Source organism: Lygodium microphyllum, unplaced genomic scaffold (assembly GCF_053477565.2).
Source record: "Lygodium microphyllum isolate KBCC unplaced genomic scaffold, Lygodium_microphyllum_v1.1.10 scaffold_43, whole genome shotgun sequence".
NCBI lineage: Eukaryota > Viridiplantae > Streptophyta > Polypodiopsida > Schizaeales > Lygodiaceae > Lygodium > Lygodium microphyllum.
Window position 1 is genome coordinate 473,541 of NW_028229526.1, and position 18,854 is coordinate 492,394.

General features: G+C 40.9%; 1 protein-coding gene across 3 annotated transcripts; it reads left to right on the top strand.

Annotated features, from left to right (window-relative positions):
* The first annotated feature begins 13,579 nt into the window (after positions 1-13,579).
* On the top strand, positions 13,580-17,168 carry LOC148008944 (uncharacterized). 3 transcript variants are annotated; one of them, XM_087673872.1, is made up of 6 exons: positions 13,580-14,025; positions 14,981-15,115; positions 15,240-15,362; positions 15,624-15,731; positions 16,420-16,536; positions 16,640-17,168. In XM_087673872.1, exons 1-6 carry the CDS (start codon positions 13,765-13,767, stop codon positions 17,114-17,116), a joined length of 1,221 nt encoding a protein of 406 aa, XP_087529998.1. In that variant the 5' UTR covers positions 13,580-13,764; the 3' UTR covers positions 17,117-17,168. The 3 variants fall into 3 exon arrangements, with proteins under 3 accessions (XP_087529998.1, XP_087530000.1, XP_087529999.1); XM_087673874.1 differs by having other exon boundaries at positions 16,420-16,528; positions 16,640-16,811; XM_087673873.1 differs by having other exon boundaries at positions 13,884-14,352.
* The last annotated feature ends 1,686 nt before the right edge of the window (positions 17,169-18,854 follow it).

Here is an 18,854-nt window from a genome sequence, read left to right on the forward strand (position 1 = left end):
ATTTCATCGCTAGACAAACTCTATGCATTCGCTGTTTTCGATATAGAAAATGGTAACTTTTGCGAGGAGAGTGGATCGGCTTGGATCAAGATACCCGAGATGAGACACATACAACCCTCATAGATGTGATTATCTTATGGAATGGTCATAATCCTTTTGTGGTCAGCGCAAAGAGCCATTGGCCCATTTCTTTTCTGAGACAAGAAATCTAATTAATGTCCAATGAGCCCCTCTACAACTTCTATTTCAAGTTAGATAATAGAAAAGTTAAGATTCGTAGTGAGAAATCCATGACATGTAAGCAATGTGCTTCTCCACATATTCTTGAGATAGTGGAATCCTTGTAAAAAAAATTATAAAGAATGAATATAAACTTTTTTTAAACCTTTGAGTACTTTCAATTTGAATAATCTTAGTATACTGTGATCCAAGCGTGTGATAATACATATTACAATTAGTCAATCATAATGGTTAAAATCATAATTAAATTGAAGGCTAGAGTTCTATAATCTATGCAATATTGTCTTTGCATAATGATATATTGTAGTTCATCTCTTCTACTGATTTCTTAAAATTAAATATTAAATTGGATCCAAGGGATTTTGAATGTCTTTTAGATTTATTTTCTTAAAAATTTTCTATATTTTCTGTAGTTAGACTTGAATATACTCAGCGATCCAAGTATATTCGAGGATATAATAATGTATAACGAAGCATTTGTCTGTATGAGTAATTTTAACGGTTACTTTAAAGTATTGAAATAAAGAAACTAAAGTAAGAGTTTTAATTTGAAACTTTAGGGTTAAAAGAGAACCTTTATTTAAAACCCTAGATACATAAAAGCTATAACTCCAAACTCATTTTCACATTCATTCTCTACTTCCCTACACTTGTCCTCTCCTTCCTTCTCTCTTTGTGTGCCATGGCTACCACTCTAGCCTTCGCTTGCATGGATTAGCTCCACGCTACGCACACATAGGAGACCAGATATACCCTAGGTTTTGTGTGACCTTGAGTCTAGAGAGCTCACTTTTTGCCATAGACCCTAGCTCTAGTATAATGGCATCGTTTTGTGATGCGGCAAACCCTCTCACCTGCTCTATTTCGGACTCTGATCTCAGATGGGTCACCATAGATTTCTTATATAGTTTATGTGATGGATCAAGCCATGCAAAGGTAGTAAATCAAGCCCTCGTGCATGTGTGGTAGCATATTCGTGCCTGAGTAGTGTCCACTTCATCCTAGGACCATGCCACAATGGATCTCATCATTGAGCGCAATGCAGCATTTGCCATATATGTTTTGTGCATTGAGGTGAAAGAGGATAGTGAGGAAGACATCGATACACCCTCTCCGCCACAACTAGAGTACTTTGAGAGGGAGCCTGAGGAGATCACACTTGATCTGAGAGTATAAGCAGCACAAAGATTAGCCATTGTGCAGCCACCTCCTTGCCCTGATGAGATGTCGACAAGTGATGAGCCACCCCTTGCTTCTCTCCATGCTATCATCATCGAGGGGGTGGAATATTTACTATTGCAAGATGTACTAGAAATTTTGGATCTAAGAGAAGAAGAACTATATTGTATCATGGTGTAATATTTCCGCGTACCGCATACGGTCAATATTAACTCTCCGCACGTCATATGAATCTCGCACAAGGATTATCACTAGTGCCTGCAGTTGATTTATAGCCACACGCGGGAAATAGTGACACTCTACCTTACGAGAATAGGGCCGGGGAATTCAAACCGCATAACCGCGGGAAAACAGCCTCTTGGGAAGAGGTCAAGAGGATAAGGTGATATTATTGCAAATTTTTTTATTACCCTCCCCAGCCGATGTGTGGCTTGGGGAAAGGAGATGGGCTAGCATGGGAAGGAAGGATGGGAGAGAGGCCATGCAATTGACACGTGGGGAGGAACCTGTTAGAAATGCGGGATCTAGAGCATGACATAACCGGAAGCTATGGAGGATGGAAGGAGAAGTGTAGACTCATGATGGAATGGACACTGTTTGTTACACAAGTGAATTAGGTTCCAAGATTGAGACTTGGACTCATAAACACAATCTTGTGTATGTGGACAATGACATTGACACTTTACTGAAATGAAAAGAGTACTATCATTGCATTAAGAAAGGAAGCAAGTACAATGCTTTATAGGAAAGTAGGAAACTGTAGTAGGCACTATTGTGCATATGGGATAAGTTACCCTGCATATCCTTGACCCTGAGATTCCATACAAAGAGGCTGTTTGAGTGTGATTGCTGATTCTCAACAGAACCCTCACTCCCCTTGGCCTATAAAAACCCCCTCTTGGGGAGAAGGAGGGGGTAAGAAGAGTGTGAGAAGGCTGTCGTGTGCCGTGAAGGGGTGGGCCGCCGTGTGAAGGGGCCGGCCGTGGATGGAGGTTGCCGCTGCTGACATGAAGGAAGGAGCTGCGTAGGAGGAGTGAAGAGAGGGGCTGTGCTGGAAGAGCTGTGGGAGGAGAGGAGACTGGGAGAGAGGGAAGCCTGTCGGGCCGTGGAGGAGAGGACGAGAGGTCCGCCATGTAGAAGACCGCCAGCCGATTGCTGCCGCCCAGCTCCACCCCAGTCCGCCAGTGCAGGCCGCCAGGCCGCCAGACTGCCGTCGTTGCCGCCATCCTGTCCGCCACGTCGTCCATGATTTCCCCCCTTAGCCACGTGAACTGAAGAAGCTCAGAAGCTTCTTTGGAAGCTTCTTTAGAAGCTTCCAAAAGGGGGCCTCATTAACCCCCTTTCACACGGCCTCTTCCACCATTTGTAAAAAGGAGGCCTTCATAACCCCTTTTCCCACCACCTGGCCCAAAAGGCACTTTTCCACCCATTTCCAAAGGCCTTTCCCACCACCGTCCCGAAATACCTTTCCATCACAATTTCGAAGAAGGTCCATTAACATCCCTTCCCGGGACTTCTAAGAGGAGACGGTGGAGCCTTAAAGACCACCGCAAGATCCATCGAGTAATTCCCGCAAGAAGATTAAGCCGCAAGCCGTCCGAATTCCGTGCCGATTCGAGTTCTTGAGGACTCCTAAGCTTTCATCGCAAACACCATCCCAAAGAGGAACTCTTCCGCTTACAAGGATAAAGGTAGAGTCGGAAGGCCGAATTCCGAGGACCATCACCCGTAGACCACAAGGGCAGATCGGAAGTCGAATTTACGACTACGATGGCTCCAAAAAGATCCCAAGATGCGACCGCGAGAGGCTCGACTCCGAATGTGCAAGTGGACATCACCCCGACTCCACAAGTCCAGGTTCTTCCGTGTTAATTCCGCATAAGGAAATGATTGGGCGCGCTTAGAAAGGAAATTGCACTTTTACGTTTAATATGCATATGGAAATTGAAAGAAATGCATCTTTTGAACATTATGAAAGATTGAACGATTAGAGGGTTAGATGCATGTAGTTGGTACCTTATCAAGGTAAGGAATCTAATCCTAAGCAAGGAAACGGAATTTATATGTGCATTATTTGCCATCCTAGATATGGTAGATTAGGCGTATACTGCTCATTAGGTAACATACCTCTCGTAATGATTTCATAGGAAAAGGTTAGCGCCATAAGGTATCATTCGGAAAGAATTAACAGGGTGCTAAAAGTGAACGTATGACTTGCATAGTTATAAGATGGAATAAATTAACACTAGTTTTGCTTGAGCTTCATCGACTACTTCGTAGCTAGGAGAATGTTGTGAATTGCGTAGTCGTCATGAGAAAAATGTCATTCATTAAGAGCCGCAATTAGGGGTAAAAGCATAGGATGCCAAAGTGTAGACAACAAGGTTGTAGGTACGACTTTCGATGTAAGACCTAGTAGGTCCTAGGAAAAGTTAGTAGCCAGATTATCGTGCACCAAGGAAAGATAGGTTATCATGAACCATGTGACACGTAGAGGAAATTAATCGTGTGCTTACGCGTAGTGGTGGAATTGTATCTATTGCTCTCCGTTAGATTTAGATTATTACTCTTGAGAAGGATCATCCTTGTCACGGGACAAGCGTAATTGAATTGACTAAGTAATATAAACCACAAGGATTCGTATAGTCATGACTGAATCGATATGATAGGAATCCTAAGTGTTGACTAGGGTTTAGTGCAATAATAATTCGACCTAGTTTTAGACGAAAACCGTGAACCTAAAGATCCTACACATCTTCACAAAAATGTCGAAGTAATTGGATGTTCATCCTAAGGATCATTCGTCTTAATGATGGAACTCCGATAGAGTTGCATATTCTAGAACCAGGGCCAACCTAATTAGGAATGGGTTGGGAGACCCTAAAATCCTGTTACTCGATGGAGGTAAACTCCGTGATCGGGAAACGCTAAGCAATGGATAGAAGGATTCCGTGGAATAGATGCAATACCTGTGCACAGAGCCGCAACATTGTATAGTCTTGATATTTGTCCACAAGAGAGTTTTTGTCATCTCTCGAAAATGAGGTTGGCAAGTGATTGAAAAAAATAACTTACAAAAGGATGACTAATCATCCTGTTACTCCTTTTCTTGGGAATAAATTGCCAAGGAAAAGGAAAGTTAAGTATTTGCCTTGAAGCAAAGGACCAGACTATAAACTAAAGCGACATGGTCGCTGGAACCTACCACAACTAAACCTAAAGTATGGATAGGGTATGACCCTGACCCTAAGAATGATAGGAATCTTGCCAAATTGCAATTGATTCCGGATCGAATGCGGGTTGCATTCGGAGGAAAAAGGAGTTACTCCTTAACGGTTTGCCAGCCAAAACGACCATTGGAATTTGTTTGTGCTTGTAACAGTTAGAAAAGCACTGTTTGCATTGTTTGCTCAATGAACTAAAGGAGGAAAACATATCTAAAATTGAAGCCTGAAGGTAGAGGCAGCTTCAGTTACCCCCGACTGCCTGCCTAACCCTAGCCAAGGGGGTTGTGAACCGCGCCGGGAACGTGGACCGAACCCGCCGTGAGAGGTCTCTCCGTTGAGTTCTGCTTGGAGCAGGAGGACGCTTGGGTGCCAGGGGGGGCTCTGGCTGTAAATCCCTCGCCTTTCGGGTCCTGCACAAGAGACTAACGTGGCTCGGGATTGGATCTCGAGGCCCGCATACTAGTCTACGGGTGGAAACTTGGGATAGTAATCACAGGAAGGATTACTGGATAGCCTTCGGGCGGATTATGAAAGCGCCTACGGGCGGGAACTCCTTGTATTTCAAAGATAAAGGATAAAATGATAACAAAGAAGTTGTTTGACATTGTTTTCTTTATGTCCTGTGATAAGATTACGTGAAGGAACCAGTGCATAACAGGGTTAATCAAAGAAGCTGTTTGTATGTGTCAAACTAATGTGGTAGGTAATTACATAACTAAAACAAACTGAGGAAAGTGCGGAGGAGGGACCATGGGTCCGTCCTACGGATGGGTGGTCCCGGTTAGCCGGGAACTTTTCTCAAGGTCTTCAACGGACAGAGGATGATCGTCTTCACCGAAACAAGAAAGGAGAACGATGACTTGGAAATACCAATTACCCGATTCAAGCTATTTTAGGGGAACGGAATGGGACTATGCCTTTTGGCAGAGAGGTCGAGCCTTGCATCCCTCTCGTTTCCCATTCTCCTTGAACCAAGTGCAGCATGAATTCGCTTCAGACCGGGCGTTCTGCGTAAAGTAGTTCGATCAGGTCTGACGCTAGTTGTTGATAGCTAATGACCAAACAGGGAAACCCAAATTCAGGTCGATCCTAAGTGGGAACGGCCAGGATACTTCCGCTACGTGGCAGACTCGGAAAGACCTAGATTGCAAAACCCGTAACATTCCATGGGAGTGTCGGGTGGAGTTTTCTAGACAACCTTTCCGATGGACTGCTAAGACGTGTCCTAGAGGGTTCCAGTGGACACGTTACACATGGTGTGTGATGCACTTGATGATTTTATAGATTTTGATATACAAGATGCCCCACCACATGTTGATGAGGTAGCTCAATATGATGGCACGAGTGTCGATGACATCTCTACCATTGTGAGCATCCAAGAGTAGATTGAGAATGCAGCACCACAATATGAGATCTCAGATGAGGAGTTCGAGTGGTTGCAAGAAAGCATTTTTGGACCTCGACCCAACTACGCAGTACTTTCCCAAGAGAGAGACAAGGGTAGCCCAATGCTAGGAGTAGACCTGGATGCTCCGGTACAGCAGCAGATAGATGATGCAGAGAAGGTAATGTTATGGGATTAATGTTATTGGATTCGTGTAAAAATTTACTAGTAGAGCCTCTAGGACATCGGGAGCATGGAGAAAAAGTTTTGCCAAGATCGAGCCCCCAGAGTAGCCCTGGCTGTTGTCTGGGCCGGAGGCTCGCATCTGGGGGCCTAATTCAGGTCCCCCAGATGCGAGGCCCCCAGACATGAGCCTCCGGCCAAAGGCTGCTCTGGGGGCCCAATCCCAACAAAACTTTTTCTCCATGCTCCCAATGCCCTAGGGGGTCTACTGATAAATTTTTGCATGAATCTAATGTATATATCTTTAGCACACTCCATGCATAGTGAGTCTAACATAGTGAGTCTGACACTGAACTTGTGTGATGTAGGACATTATCTATATAGATGAATTTTCATCTAAACAAGGTGGCCAATCTAGTAGCCAAGGAAGGGTGCAGGACTCGACATTGAAGGAGTATATCGGCCATCTTGTGAGCGACATTATTATATTCCATAAGACATGCTGTGATGTTTTGCAACAATTGGTGACAAATATGAATATGCTTATATAGGTACAACAACAACGTGATGCATGCTTCTGCTCAAATAGAAAGTGTTGTGATGAACGCTCTGCAAGCAGTTGAGCATGAGATGAAGTTGTTAAATTGCAAAAATGTATCTGCATATGTACATACCTATGCTCAGAAGATGGAATTCTTTGGGGTGGCTCAACCTGCATGGATTCGGTATTTTGTATGTGTTACTATACATGAATTGAAAACATAGATTACTGAATTATACTTGCAGGATGTTGACTGGGTAGCTTTCAAGAAGACACTTAGGGAAGAATTTTACATTGAAGATACTAGTTTGATTATGCGCAAGACTTTTCAGGAGTAGGTTTTACAACCCAATAAGAGTCTTGTGGCTACAGAATTGTTAAGAGAATTTGAAAGTCAATTTGAGGAGTTGGATCTTGTAGAACAACAAGCTCTTGCAAGTCATAAAATTGAATTGTTTCTACAGGCAACTGATCCTGAGCTTCAAGAGAAGCTTGATGATTTGCTGGAGGATTAGACTACAAAGATATGTCTAAAAACAAAGTGGAGACATGTCAAGGAAGTTGTTACTACATCGGGAAAAAACATAGAAGAAGAGAAAGATTGCATGTCTCTAGCTTGCCCACTGTTACAGGCAAGACAGTTGAAGTATCCAGTAAGCCACCCACTTCTATGGCTAATCTTATGACTACACCTGATGTTCCCAATGCTAGGAAAGATGTCTTGGATGCTTTCTTATATGCATGATAAGCAACAAGTTGATGCTATGGGTGTTTGATTCGGGTGGTGCATTGGTGGCACATACCGGAGGATGTGCAAGTTCAAAGGGGGTGGATGTTGTGATGCTATGCGGACACAGTGTGAAAAAGCATGGAATGCATCATCATTTGATTTTCTTATTAATGTAGAGAGTCAATGTGATCCGAGTCATTAGTGCTAGTGTCCGTGGCATGGATTATCCAAAAATACTAGATTTTTGGATAATTTTAGCCTATTTTTTATATTATCTATTGTAAAAATCCAAAAAAGTTAGAAAAGCTTCTAGATTAGGATGGTATACAAAAAGCAAGTTGTTTTTTCAGCCAGTTTGTTATGATATTTTTCAATAAAAAACAAATTGACGAAATCACATGTGTCACGATCGCTGTTGATAGATTGAAAATTGCAATTTGAATTGGAAGGAGTGATATGGGAGATTCGTGATCAGGTGTCGTGGGGTTTGACCCCCCTTTCGAAGCCAACGGAGCCATCAAATTTGGGTTCTGAGCAGCAGAGAAGGAGCTGTTATTTTTTATCCATGTTTTTGTTTTACAAAGAAGCTCTAGGAGATCTAATGCTTGGAGATTGCTTCTGAGTAGTGCCAGTAAAGGATTTTAGGTTTTGTCAATACATATCGATTCGATTCATTGTGCTTTGTTATTATTGTGTTTACCTCTTGTGTATTTTTTATCTTCTCTTCCATTTTCTATCTCTACTTCCTTCTACCTCTAATCCCCAGTGGATTCGACCTTTTGACAAAAACCCCTCCGGCACCGCGCGCGCGTGTGTGTGATTAGGAGAAATATGGACTCTCTTTTTTTCCCCTTAAGGGGTTTCTCTCACCTTTCTAAAAGAGATTCCAAAATAATATTAGAATAAGAGATCTTCTACAATCAAACAAATCTTGTATTTGTATTTTCAATAGATTTCACCCGTTATTTTATTCTCAAACTGTAGGATAATGTCACTTTTTCTCAAAATCCTCATAATAAAAAAGATATAATTCTATTTTCTCTAAAAATAGAGCCAATCGTTAATATACAACTCTCTAATGCCCTCATGACTTTTCAACTTGAAAATATATTAGAATCATTCTCATTCTTGCTTCTTAAAAGGGCGAAACTTTAAAAACGATATAAAATGACATTATTTTTTACCTAGAGATACGTTTTTAACTCGAGATTTTTCTTGTAAAATTTTTATCAAGCCCATAGATATGATTCTTGTTCGTAGGATCTGCAACAACAAGGATGCATTTAATCTTAATGTCAACAATATGCTTTGAGAAGCTACCTTGTAATTGGATCTATATTTTTAGCTCAGGTTTGGTTGTAGATTGTAACGAGCTTAGTTTTGGTTTATCTTTCCAGTAGACCTTCAAGTATTTGATAGCATTGGCCTACAAAATGGAGCTAAATTTTGCCTAGCTCTGGTTGTATTTAGTGCAATGTACTATCTACTATGTATTTTATTGTTTCATAATGCCAAATCTGATGTTTGATATTCTATTTTGTCATTATTCGCATTGTGCATATTTCCAAGTTTCTCTATATATTTACTGTATTTAGCGGTTTGGTAACACTATATTTGATGTGCGATATTCCCTTTGACACATGAATTATTTTTTATGAATTTTTAAGTTTCCAATATTTAATGTAGTTTGGTTAATAACACATTTAATATGCATTTGCATACACTCGGTGTGGTGGTGAGTTTTTCTGTTATTAGTGAAATATAATCCAGTTAATGCATTTTTTTTAAAAGATCGAACCATCAATTTTATAAATTAAAATCTAGTGAAACTTCACCCACATGTCGGGCATTATAAAAACTCATGGATATTAAAAAATTGGCCCTATCAGAAGTACTTGGGACACTTGTTCGGAGGCTCACGTCTGGCTAGATTTAGGGCCCCAGAGGTGAGCCTTCGAACATGTGTCCTATAGAATTTTGATGAGGCCAGAATTTTTTTGGGTAGTTTTGATGTATCCTAGAGGAGTCCATAGGTAAAATTTCATGTCAATCGGATCACTGGTTATATTTTTTCAAAGCCTGGATATATTAATTTAGGTTTAAGGGTGTTTAAAAAGTTTTGCTATAAGTTTCAAGTTTCATCTCATTTTACATATTTCACTTTTGAGTTTTGAGTTTTCTCTCCTAAAAGACATGGTACGCACCAAGCAAGTGGCATGGAGACACCCCCTTAGAAATCCTATACATAGGTCACCTCCCCCCAGCTCCACCACCACCACCACCATGCCAGTATGGTAAGCGTCAATGGAAGCTAGGCACAGTGGCTCTTTGTGAGATCCGCCATGACCAGAAGACCATGGACCTCATGATACCAAAGGCTCCATTCCAAAAGCTAGTGCGTGAGATTATGGACGATGTACTCATTAAGAACATTAGGAGGCACTTTCCAAACGGATCAAGCTTGTAACAACCTGATCGCTGGACTGCCCAAGCCCTCCTTGCACTACAAGAATTTGTCGAAGAAGCTTACCTCATCAACTTGTTTGGAGACTTGGTTTATGCAGTAGTACATGCAAGGAGAGTCACCGTCATCGATAGGGATTTGTGGATAGTTAGGTTTTTCAGGCGATGGAAGGATAGTCCTTGTGAAGATCAACAACAATAGGGGTGTACTACCAAAACATATACGGAATGTAGCTTCCAAAGAGATTTTGTAAAACCCCGGTTGTAATGGATCCCATGTAAAATGTTATGAATATGAATATAAATTTTTTATCACGTCTTATTTTTGTTTATTCGCTTGTTATTTGTTTTATTTGTTACAAGCTACGGATCTAGAGCATGACACAAGCTATGGTGGTTGAAAGATGGAGACCAAATCATAATGACATGAACAAGTAGAGACAAACTATTATACAAGTGAATTAGGTTCCAAGATAGATTAGCTTGGACTCATAAACACAATCTTGTGTAAGATCAACAATGACACTACACTTAACTGAAAGTACAAAGCATCATGACATTGTGTTCATTTCATATTCAAGTTTAATGCTTTATAGAGTTTGGGTTGTTCCACTTTCTTCACTGTGCATATGCGATTCATGACAGCTCTTCTTGGAGCATACATTATTTGTCTATTTCTAGCAAACTGGAGATCTGAGATCCAATGTGTCGAGTGTCGTCGGATCTCAGTCTACTGTCGATGTAGATCAAGAATCCTCTGGATCTCCTATTGGTGTGGCTGTGGGGTCCGAAACCCACGGATCCTCGTGTGGCATCGGGTACGCTGGTCCTCAGCCTGCTGTAGTGTGAGCCCGGAGGTCTGGCTGGAGGCTGGTACAGTAGCTCTCACTCTGTCTGTCTGAAAGAACTGTGTAATAGTCGTCTGGGTGGGCCCCTCTCTGACTGGGACCCACTGTGTGCTCTGCTCTCTGATGTGCCATGCCTCTCCCAGAAAATGGCCAAATGATCTCTAATCCATATCAGTCATACATCCCTGAAGTGAGCTGCTCAATGTGTATCTAGATCTCAACTCTGAGTATGCCGGGCATCTGAGAACAAAATGCTCCTCACTCTCCACCTCTGATCTGCAAAGGGGGCATATCCTCTCCTCCCGTGGGATGCCACTGGCTCTGTTACTCTCAATCATAAGCTGATGTGATGATACCCTGAGCTGTCCAATAAGAACTCTCAATCGATGTGGCATATAGATCTGCATATATCTCGGAATCTCTATGAATCCCTACTCTGATATGCTCAAGAACCGTGTATGATAATGTGCCATCTTCGATGGCAGTGGCTGTGCAGGGCTGACCCATGTCCTCCGTATATAAATATGCCATATCTCCTGTCTGATGACTCTGTTCCTCTCAGAGAGAGAGAGAGGGTGTAAGTGGGAGCCTGAGTATCATATAGAAGAGGTGGGAGTCTATCAATGTCCAGCCCATGTCTGTCAAACCAAGCTCTAGTGTGTGTGTGTGTGTGTGTGTGTGTGTGTGTGTGTGTGTGTGTGTGTGTGAGAGAGAGAAAGGCCCCTATGTGCAAGCTCTCCTCCACCTACTGCTTCCAAAGCCTCTACTCCATTTGTGCTACATGATATATGTCATGTCCCAGCTTTTACCAAAAGCCTTCTCTTAGTGGGACAATTGGATGATGACATGTATCATGTATCTTTTGGTTAATCTGCATGGAAGATTACATGTAGCAACCTCATTCTTGCTAGAGGTGCCAAGGTTGGTAACCTATATCCCTTGCTTGTTGTGGATCTGTTGATCATGTTTTGGTTGCGATTGATCTTCCACATGTATCTCTTTGGTATCACCCTCTTAGATGTATGTCCGTCAAAGGAATGAAAGACTTGACTCATTTGCAGTACTTATTGCCTCTTGACTACTCATATTTGATCCATGTGATCATTGTTTATATGGCAAGTAGACTCGTAACTCACATAAAAATTCTAATTCTATATGTACTAGTGAGCCAATGGCTCTTGTGCATTCATATGTTTGTAGTCTGATGCATTTCAGTCACTAGGTGGTATGAAGTATTTTATTACATTTATTGATGATTATTTCATAATTATATATATTAATTGACAAGTGGGATCAGTGAGCAAGGGCATTAGAAGAGTAAGACAAGGAGGGGGGAGGGGAGTTAGAATAATTGGCTCATAGTATACTAAGCCAACACACTCATGTGGTTAGCGCTCCTCAAGTTCTTGTAGTTGTGGTGGTTGCAACCCTTATAGAGGTGATTTTGGTATCTTATCACAACATTATTCACTCAGCTCAGTGTTGCCCCCTTTCCTCAACCTCATAGGGCGGAAGGCCATCAATGTCCCATTTAGTCCCTCCATTTTTTGGGCCATCAATTCCTTCTTCTACCCAAACCTCATAACCATCTTCACCTACTCTTAGAGAGGGGCTAACAATGAACTTGTATGAGCTTGGCTTTGTGAAGTTTGATATTATTAAGTTAGTTCTAATATTTGTTATCTACTATCCTAGATTAAAACCTTATTCACCCAATTTTGATTAGAGCCCATTTTATCTCATCCATGTGTTCACCATGCCTTACTAAGACAAGCTTGATATGGGTGGCTGTAACACTACACAGAACCCTACTAGTAGTGATCACCCTTCTCATTCTAAAACTATTATATCTCAAAAGATCACATGATCCATAACTCTTTCTCATGTGTTATAGATGATCACCAACCAAATAGGTCAATTGGTTGTGAATGTCAAAGCCAAGAGAGTCATCACTAGGTTGCACAAGCTTGTTGTGTAAGTGTACAAGTATAGCAATATCAAGAAATGAAGAGATTAGAATCTAGTCTTACAAGAATATGTAGTCTATACTTTCCATGACGAGTTTACGCAATTATCTACTAGTGATAGGTTTTTCCATGATTATATGAAGACTCATATCATGAAACACCTAGCCTATGTTTGTTTGTGATGCTTACAACAATGGGTTAGGAAAGCCTAGGTGGCTTGGTCGAGACCAATGAAAGAGGATCAAGAAAACATGATGGAAAAATCTTGACAAGTGAAGGCAATAGAAGGAGGAAAGACACATACAATTAGTTGTAACCAACTCGTCATTGCATCTTAGTGAGTGATGGTGGCTAGGCCGCCTTGGCGATGGACCTTGTAAGTATTGTGGTTCACAATATTAAGAGATGAACTTTGAAGGGAATTTTGGCGCTAACTCTAAGGAGTTTAAAAGAAATCCACAAAGAAAAATGTTCTTGTAACTCAAGAATCTTACAATGGATCTTACTTATAGTTCACTCCCCAACTTTTTCCTCTTATTCTCTTGCTCTAACCTTGCCAACAAACCTTGGGCCTATTGACCATTATTGTTGTGTTCGGCTAGTTTCTCCAGAGTTCGGAGGCATGAGGAGGATATGCTCGATACGATAATACATATAATTTCATTAGAATGTATAAGGATGTGGTCCGTGGATAGATATATAGGCATACACATAATTTCATTAGAATGCAGATATTATAATAGGCTCGAAGGGGTGCGCTTTTGAAAGAGTTGTCAATACTTCTCTCTCTCTCTCTCTCTCTCTCTCCACACACCGATTGAACGGGACGAGCCCTGACAGGGTCAACCATCATCTTCTCTACAACTTGGCGGCTACTATGATGATACCATCGGTTGGCGATTACTCATGACGAGGAAGAAGAATCTGAGGCTAATACGAATCATATGCATTGACGTGATTAACGAGACGTCCTGAGACAAGATGCGATGAGCGTAGAGAAACATGCCCACGTCGTCCTGGTGGCCGAGGCTGAGGCTGGTCAGCGCCCGCATATCTTCGGCCTGCTGGCGAGGATCCGCAGAAGACTTATCATCAGCCGGCCCTCATCGATATCACGCAGGCCGAATTAGCGGCCGCCTGCTATTAATGGGCGGCGCCTCTCCTTCCCCTTCTTCGACTCCTCCCGCAGCTCCTGCAGCTCCTCTCCTCCTCACTGCCCGTTACGTGGTCGGCCTCCTGGCTTTCCTCATCTGCGTCGACATGGTGCTGCTCTCACCTTCATTTCACCATTCTCATCTCGTGATGATGCCCTAGAACTCCGCCCACATCGCCCATGCAACACAAGAAGTTTCTAAGGTCTCATATCACATGTGATAACCGCCCTCGTGCATAGTACGTTTCTAGGGCTTCATATCACATGTGATAAGGGGCTTGATGTCTCATCTGGCAACCCACCTTATTCACGAGAAGTTTCCACGGTTTCATATCACATGTGATGAGCCAGCCTTGTGCACAAGAAATTCCCAAGGTTCATCCAATGCATGCGATGAAACATCTTATCCACAAGAAGGCTTTCAATCACTTTCAAGTGTGAGTAGCTTTATGTAAGTCCCACGCAATTATCTAGATAATCATTTTTCATAGTAAGAAGCTTTATGTTAGTGCCATCTCGGAGATCCTAGGGTCCATGCATCAATAGCTTCTCGAAGGAAGTCCCCCCCACCCTAGCCTATCATGGTGCAGGAAAGGACCACATGGAAGCCAATCCCACTAACACAAGCTCATGATGACATTCTTGGCACCACATACATGGGTAGCTTATGTTGGATGAGTTGATGATGAGGTTGGAGTTCTCTCGGTTAAATGGGAAATGGAGATTCGTGGGTGTTTGGGAAATGGAGATTCATGGGTGGTCCAAGGCCTAAAACTTGCTGCCATGCATCTTGTTGTAAGGAGACCGTGCTATGCAACTAGTCTTGCACTTCATAGTATTGAACAAGTAGTTGGAATTGAATTAATGTCACGATGGGGAAATTCTAAGCCTTCAATTAAGTTTTTGAGAGCTGCTAGATCCTTCTCATACAATTGACCTTACTTTTAAAAAGATCACAGTACATACAAATAGTATCGCTATGTTGTGCCACAAATTGATTTAATGCCTCGCCTCCTAATTAGTTCTCATGGTGTGGGTTCATTCAAATTGTTGCTTTTGATGCAGACAGAAGTTCTTGGCCTTCTATGCTACCAATTGTTCACAGGGACCTACTTTCCATGGCATGTCTATCCTCTAATGTTGAATAGAGCTATTGAGCTCTTAGCATTGCTATGCTCTGATGGTCATGTGCCATCTGTGGTAAGTCACATAGACAATCCTTTCCAAAAGCATTTTGGGCAATCAAGATGGAATCTATAAGAGCACAATGAAATCAACGGATTTGTGTACACTTGGTGATGAGTTTTTTCCTATTAAATTGCAGTACTCAGTGGCACAAGTGTTTCTGTCAGTTTTGTCAATGGTCATATACATACAGAAGCAACCTTGCGGTAGGTTGAATTGTGTTGCAGCATTGGTGTTGTATGGGATCTTGATATCCTATCAGGTGCCAATCATCAAGATGGACTAACTTTATATTTACACATTCTTTCTATATAATTACAACAAAAATGCTTTTACACAAACTCTATTTTGTTGCACAAAAACTATCGTATAGGTGGTTTTATTCATTTGGGCTTATGTGTCTTTTATAGCAGCCACCCTCTCACGACCATCATCATCATCATCATGTTTAATATCATCTTCATCATCATCCCGAATGGACCCTCTATTTCCGTGGAGTAATTTCGAATTTGTTAATTTGAAGATATTTGTATCAGTTACGGTGCTCAGGATTTCCAGCATTCCCATTGTTATCGATGATGAAGGATCTGGCGACCCCGCTTGGCTACAGGACTTGGAAGGCCATCATCCGGTAAAAAAAAGCATCGATTGCAATATATATTCATGCCTACCATATTTTCCAATTATTTTGCGTTTGCATTCGTTCGCATGCTCCTTCTAATGCAATTATATATGGTAAATATGCACACATACATCCCTTGAAGGTACGTCTAAATCCTAAAGGTTCACTTTTAACACCATCCAACCCCTAATGCACATACATGTTTTACGTGTGCATTTACCTATAGATACGTATGCATACATTCATGTTTGTGTATGTACATATATGCATGTGTGTGTGTGTGTGTGTGTGTGTGTGTGCGTGTGTGCGTGTGTGCATGCACATGCATGTGTATGTGCATGTGTGCATCAAGCATCTGGAGTTACACCATTGCTAGAATTCTAGGACTAGTACTTTAATGTAAGTATGCACATATGATGCATCATCAATATACATGTATAGATTTAAAGCTTCATTGTAACACTTCTCCAATATATGATACACATGTATGCCTTATGTATAAACTACGTAGATATTATGTGCATATATTGATGTATATATATATATGTATATGCATATATATGTGTACACGTGTTCATGTATGCATGCATAGAATTGTGTGTATATGCATTATGTATGTGTTTATCTATGCATTGTTCATATGAACCCCATTGTAAGATTTATAGGTTTTAAATTCTTTTAATGAACTCCTAAATAGATGAATGGGCTTTCACCTACAAGCTCTATGATGCTAAGAGGAGGTGAATTTGAAAGAGGCCAAAATCTAGAAAAGGATGAAGTGATAGTTGCTGTCCAACAACCTGATGGTGAGAAGGTACAACAAAGCCTAATGTTTTCTAATAATGTTGGAGAACGTATCTAGTCTACAAAGCCTAAGTTGTACTCATGTCTGATATTGACTTTATAATTCTTTCTAGTTTGCTATTGCAAGGCTATGCAATGATACTTTTCTCTCCACTAAAGTGAATACTTTCCATGACATTGGAACTTCTCAAGTTGGAGGGAGTTGTCATAGTTTTGAGAATGAAATATCAAACGAGGAAGGTCAAGCTCACATGGTACATGGAGGAAACAATGAAATGCTATTAAATCCTTTGAACTTAGAATCAAGCACAGACCAAGGAGAAATAGGACTAAGTTCTTGCAACACTCCTACTAGTGAGGCATCAACATCAAGGACTAACAATGAGAGAAGAATTTGCAATACGAGCCCTCTAAATGAGACATCAACATCAAAAAGGCACCATACTAGGGATGAGTCAATGGAGAGAGATTTTCTCTCTTCACTAGCTGATGAAATTGTGTCGATTGTGTTAGGCACAACATCAATCATGCAAGATAAAGAGAACTCTGATGAAATTACATCATCATCGCTTAAGTTGAAGAGTGGATAAACAGATAATGTCAATGTATGGAAAGATTCCAATGAATGCTTTGGATTTAAGGGAAATGAATTTTTTGATGATAATATTTATATTGATGTCCTTCTCATACAATGGTTTTCAAAAACATAAAACATTCAAGTGATCCTTTATAAGTAAGAAACCTAAGTTAGTGTGTATCATTCATCATGAATGTTCTTTGAGTATGATTTTCAACTAAACATAAGATGGATCATAATGTGGCCTTTATGTATGCATTTGAGCGTAAAAGCTAGAAATTGAAAGCATACTTGTAGTACCTATACACTTATTTCATCTTTGAGCCTTCTCATTTGTTTGACAAGTAACATCTTTATGGATGGAATATATTATGCATACTATAAAGGGCTTTAGGTGCAACTACAAATGAGTTCTTAAACCTATGTTAAAAACTTACATGTGTGTTTACCAAAGTGGCAATATCTAGATCTAATGATCCGTGTCCATGGCAAGTGTATCTGATCATCTAATTCTCTCAGCAAGGTCAACAATGCACTAAATGTGTCAAATATGCAGTTTGGTTGTGTCTATAAATGTGAATACATGCACATGTGTGCTTATACATTTTGATGCTAAAATTTAGCTTGAATCATGAAAAGACGATACTAGAGCTAAAGTGCATCACACAATGACAAGGCTAATCTCCACTACATAGACAATGAGCTACTATTGTATTTGATATGAAAGGTGACTATTTAAATTACTAAGCTAGTACTACTCCTAACCTACTAATTTATCAACCAACATAATAGTCCCCTCAACCTATCCAAGTCACTAACACATTTTCTACAATACAATGAAAAAACATCAATAATATTGAGCTACAATCCCATCGTCCTTTTGTAAGCTTACATAATGCTACCAATAGTTTGCACATACCATATTCTCGTGATTGCCAAAAAGATGAATGAATATACATGTCTAAGTTTTCGACTTTAAGTTGTTGGTAGTATTTTCAAACCCTAGACCTAGCATAAACTATACCTAGCTTGGTCTAGCACATGCTAAGCCAATGGCTAGCCCTAGTCTAAGCCTAGTTTGAGTCTACACCTAGCCTATGGCTAAGTCTAGTTTGAATTGACACCTAGCTTAGTCTATGCTTACCCTATCCCTAGCCAATGTCTCACCTAGCCAAGCTTACCCTATGTATATGTGTAGCCTATGCATAGTGAGACTTAGTCTAGACATATGATAAGCATAGGCTAGGCCAAGCATACACACACACGTAGCCATATTACTAGGCCAATGCTTATGCCTATCCTAGTTAGCCTATGCCTAAGCCTAGTTAGTCATATTCCTAGGCCAATGCTTACGCCTAAGTCTACTCTATCCTAGTTTGCATATGCCTACCATAGCCTACATGACTAGCCCAATCCTAGTGTCACCTAGCCTTAGCCTAACATTGTCGAAGGGGAGGGGGTAGGGTAAAGTGTCAAGCCTAAAACCACTAGGGTCCTAAGAATATGATTTGATAGATGAGAGACAAAGAAATTGTAGGAAATAGAGGTTTGCAAGACAAAAACCAAATTGTATTCTGTATGACTTGCAAAGAACCTTTGCTTCAATCTCTGTACAACTTCACTATTGTTTTTTAGACTTACAACCTTGTGACCAAGTTGATAGCCCATTCAAATTACACTTTTGAGATGGTAGTTCAAACCCAAATGCTTTAGTCCAAAATCTTTAGATATTGCAATACATCAATCTCCAC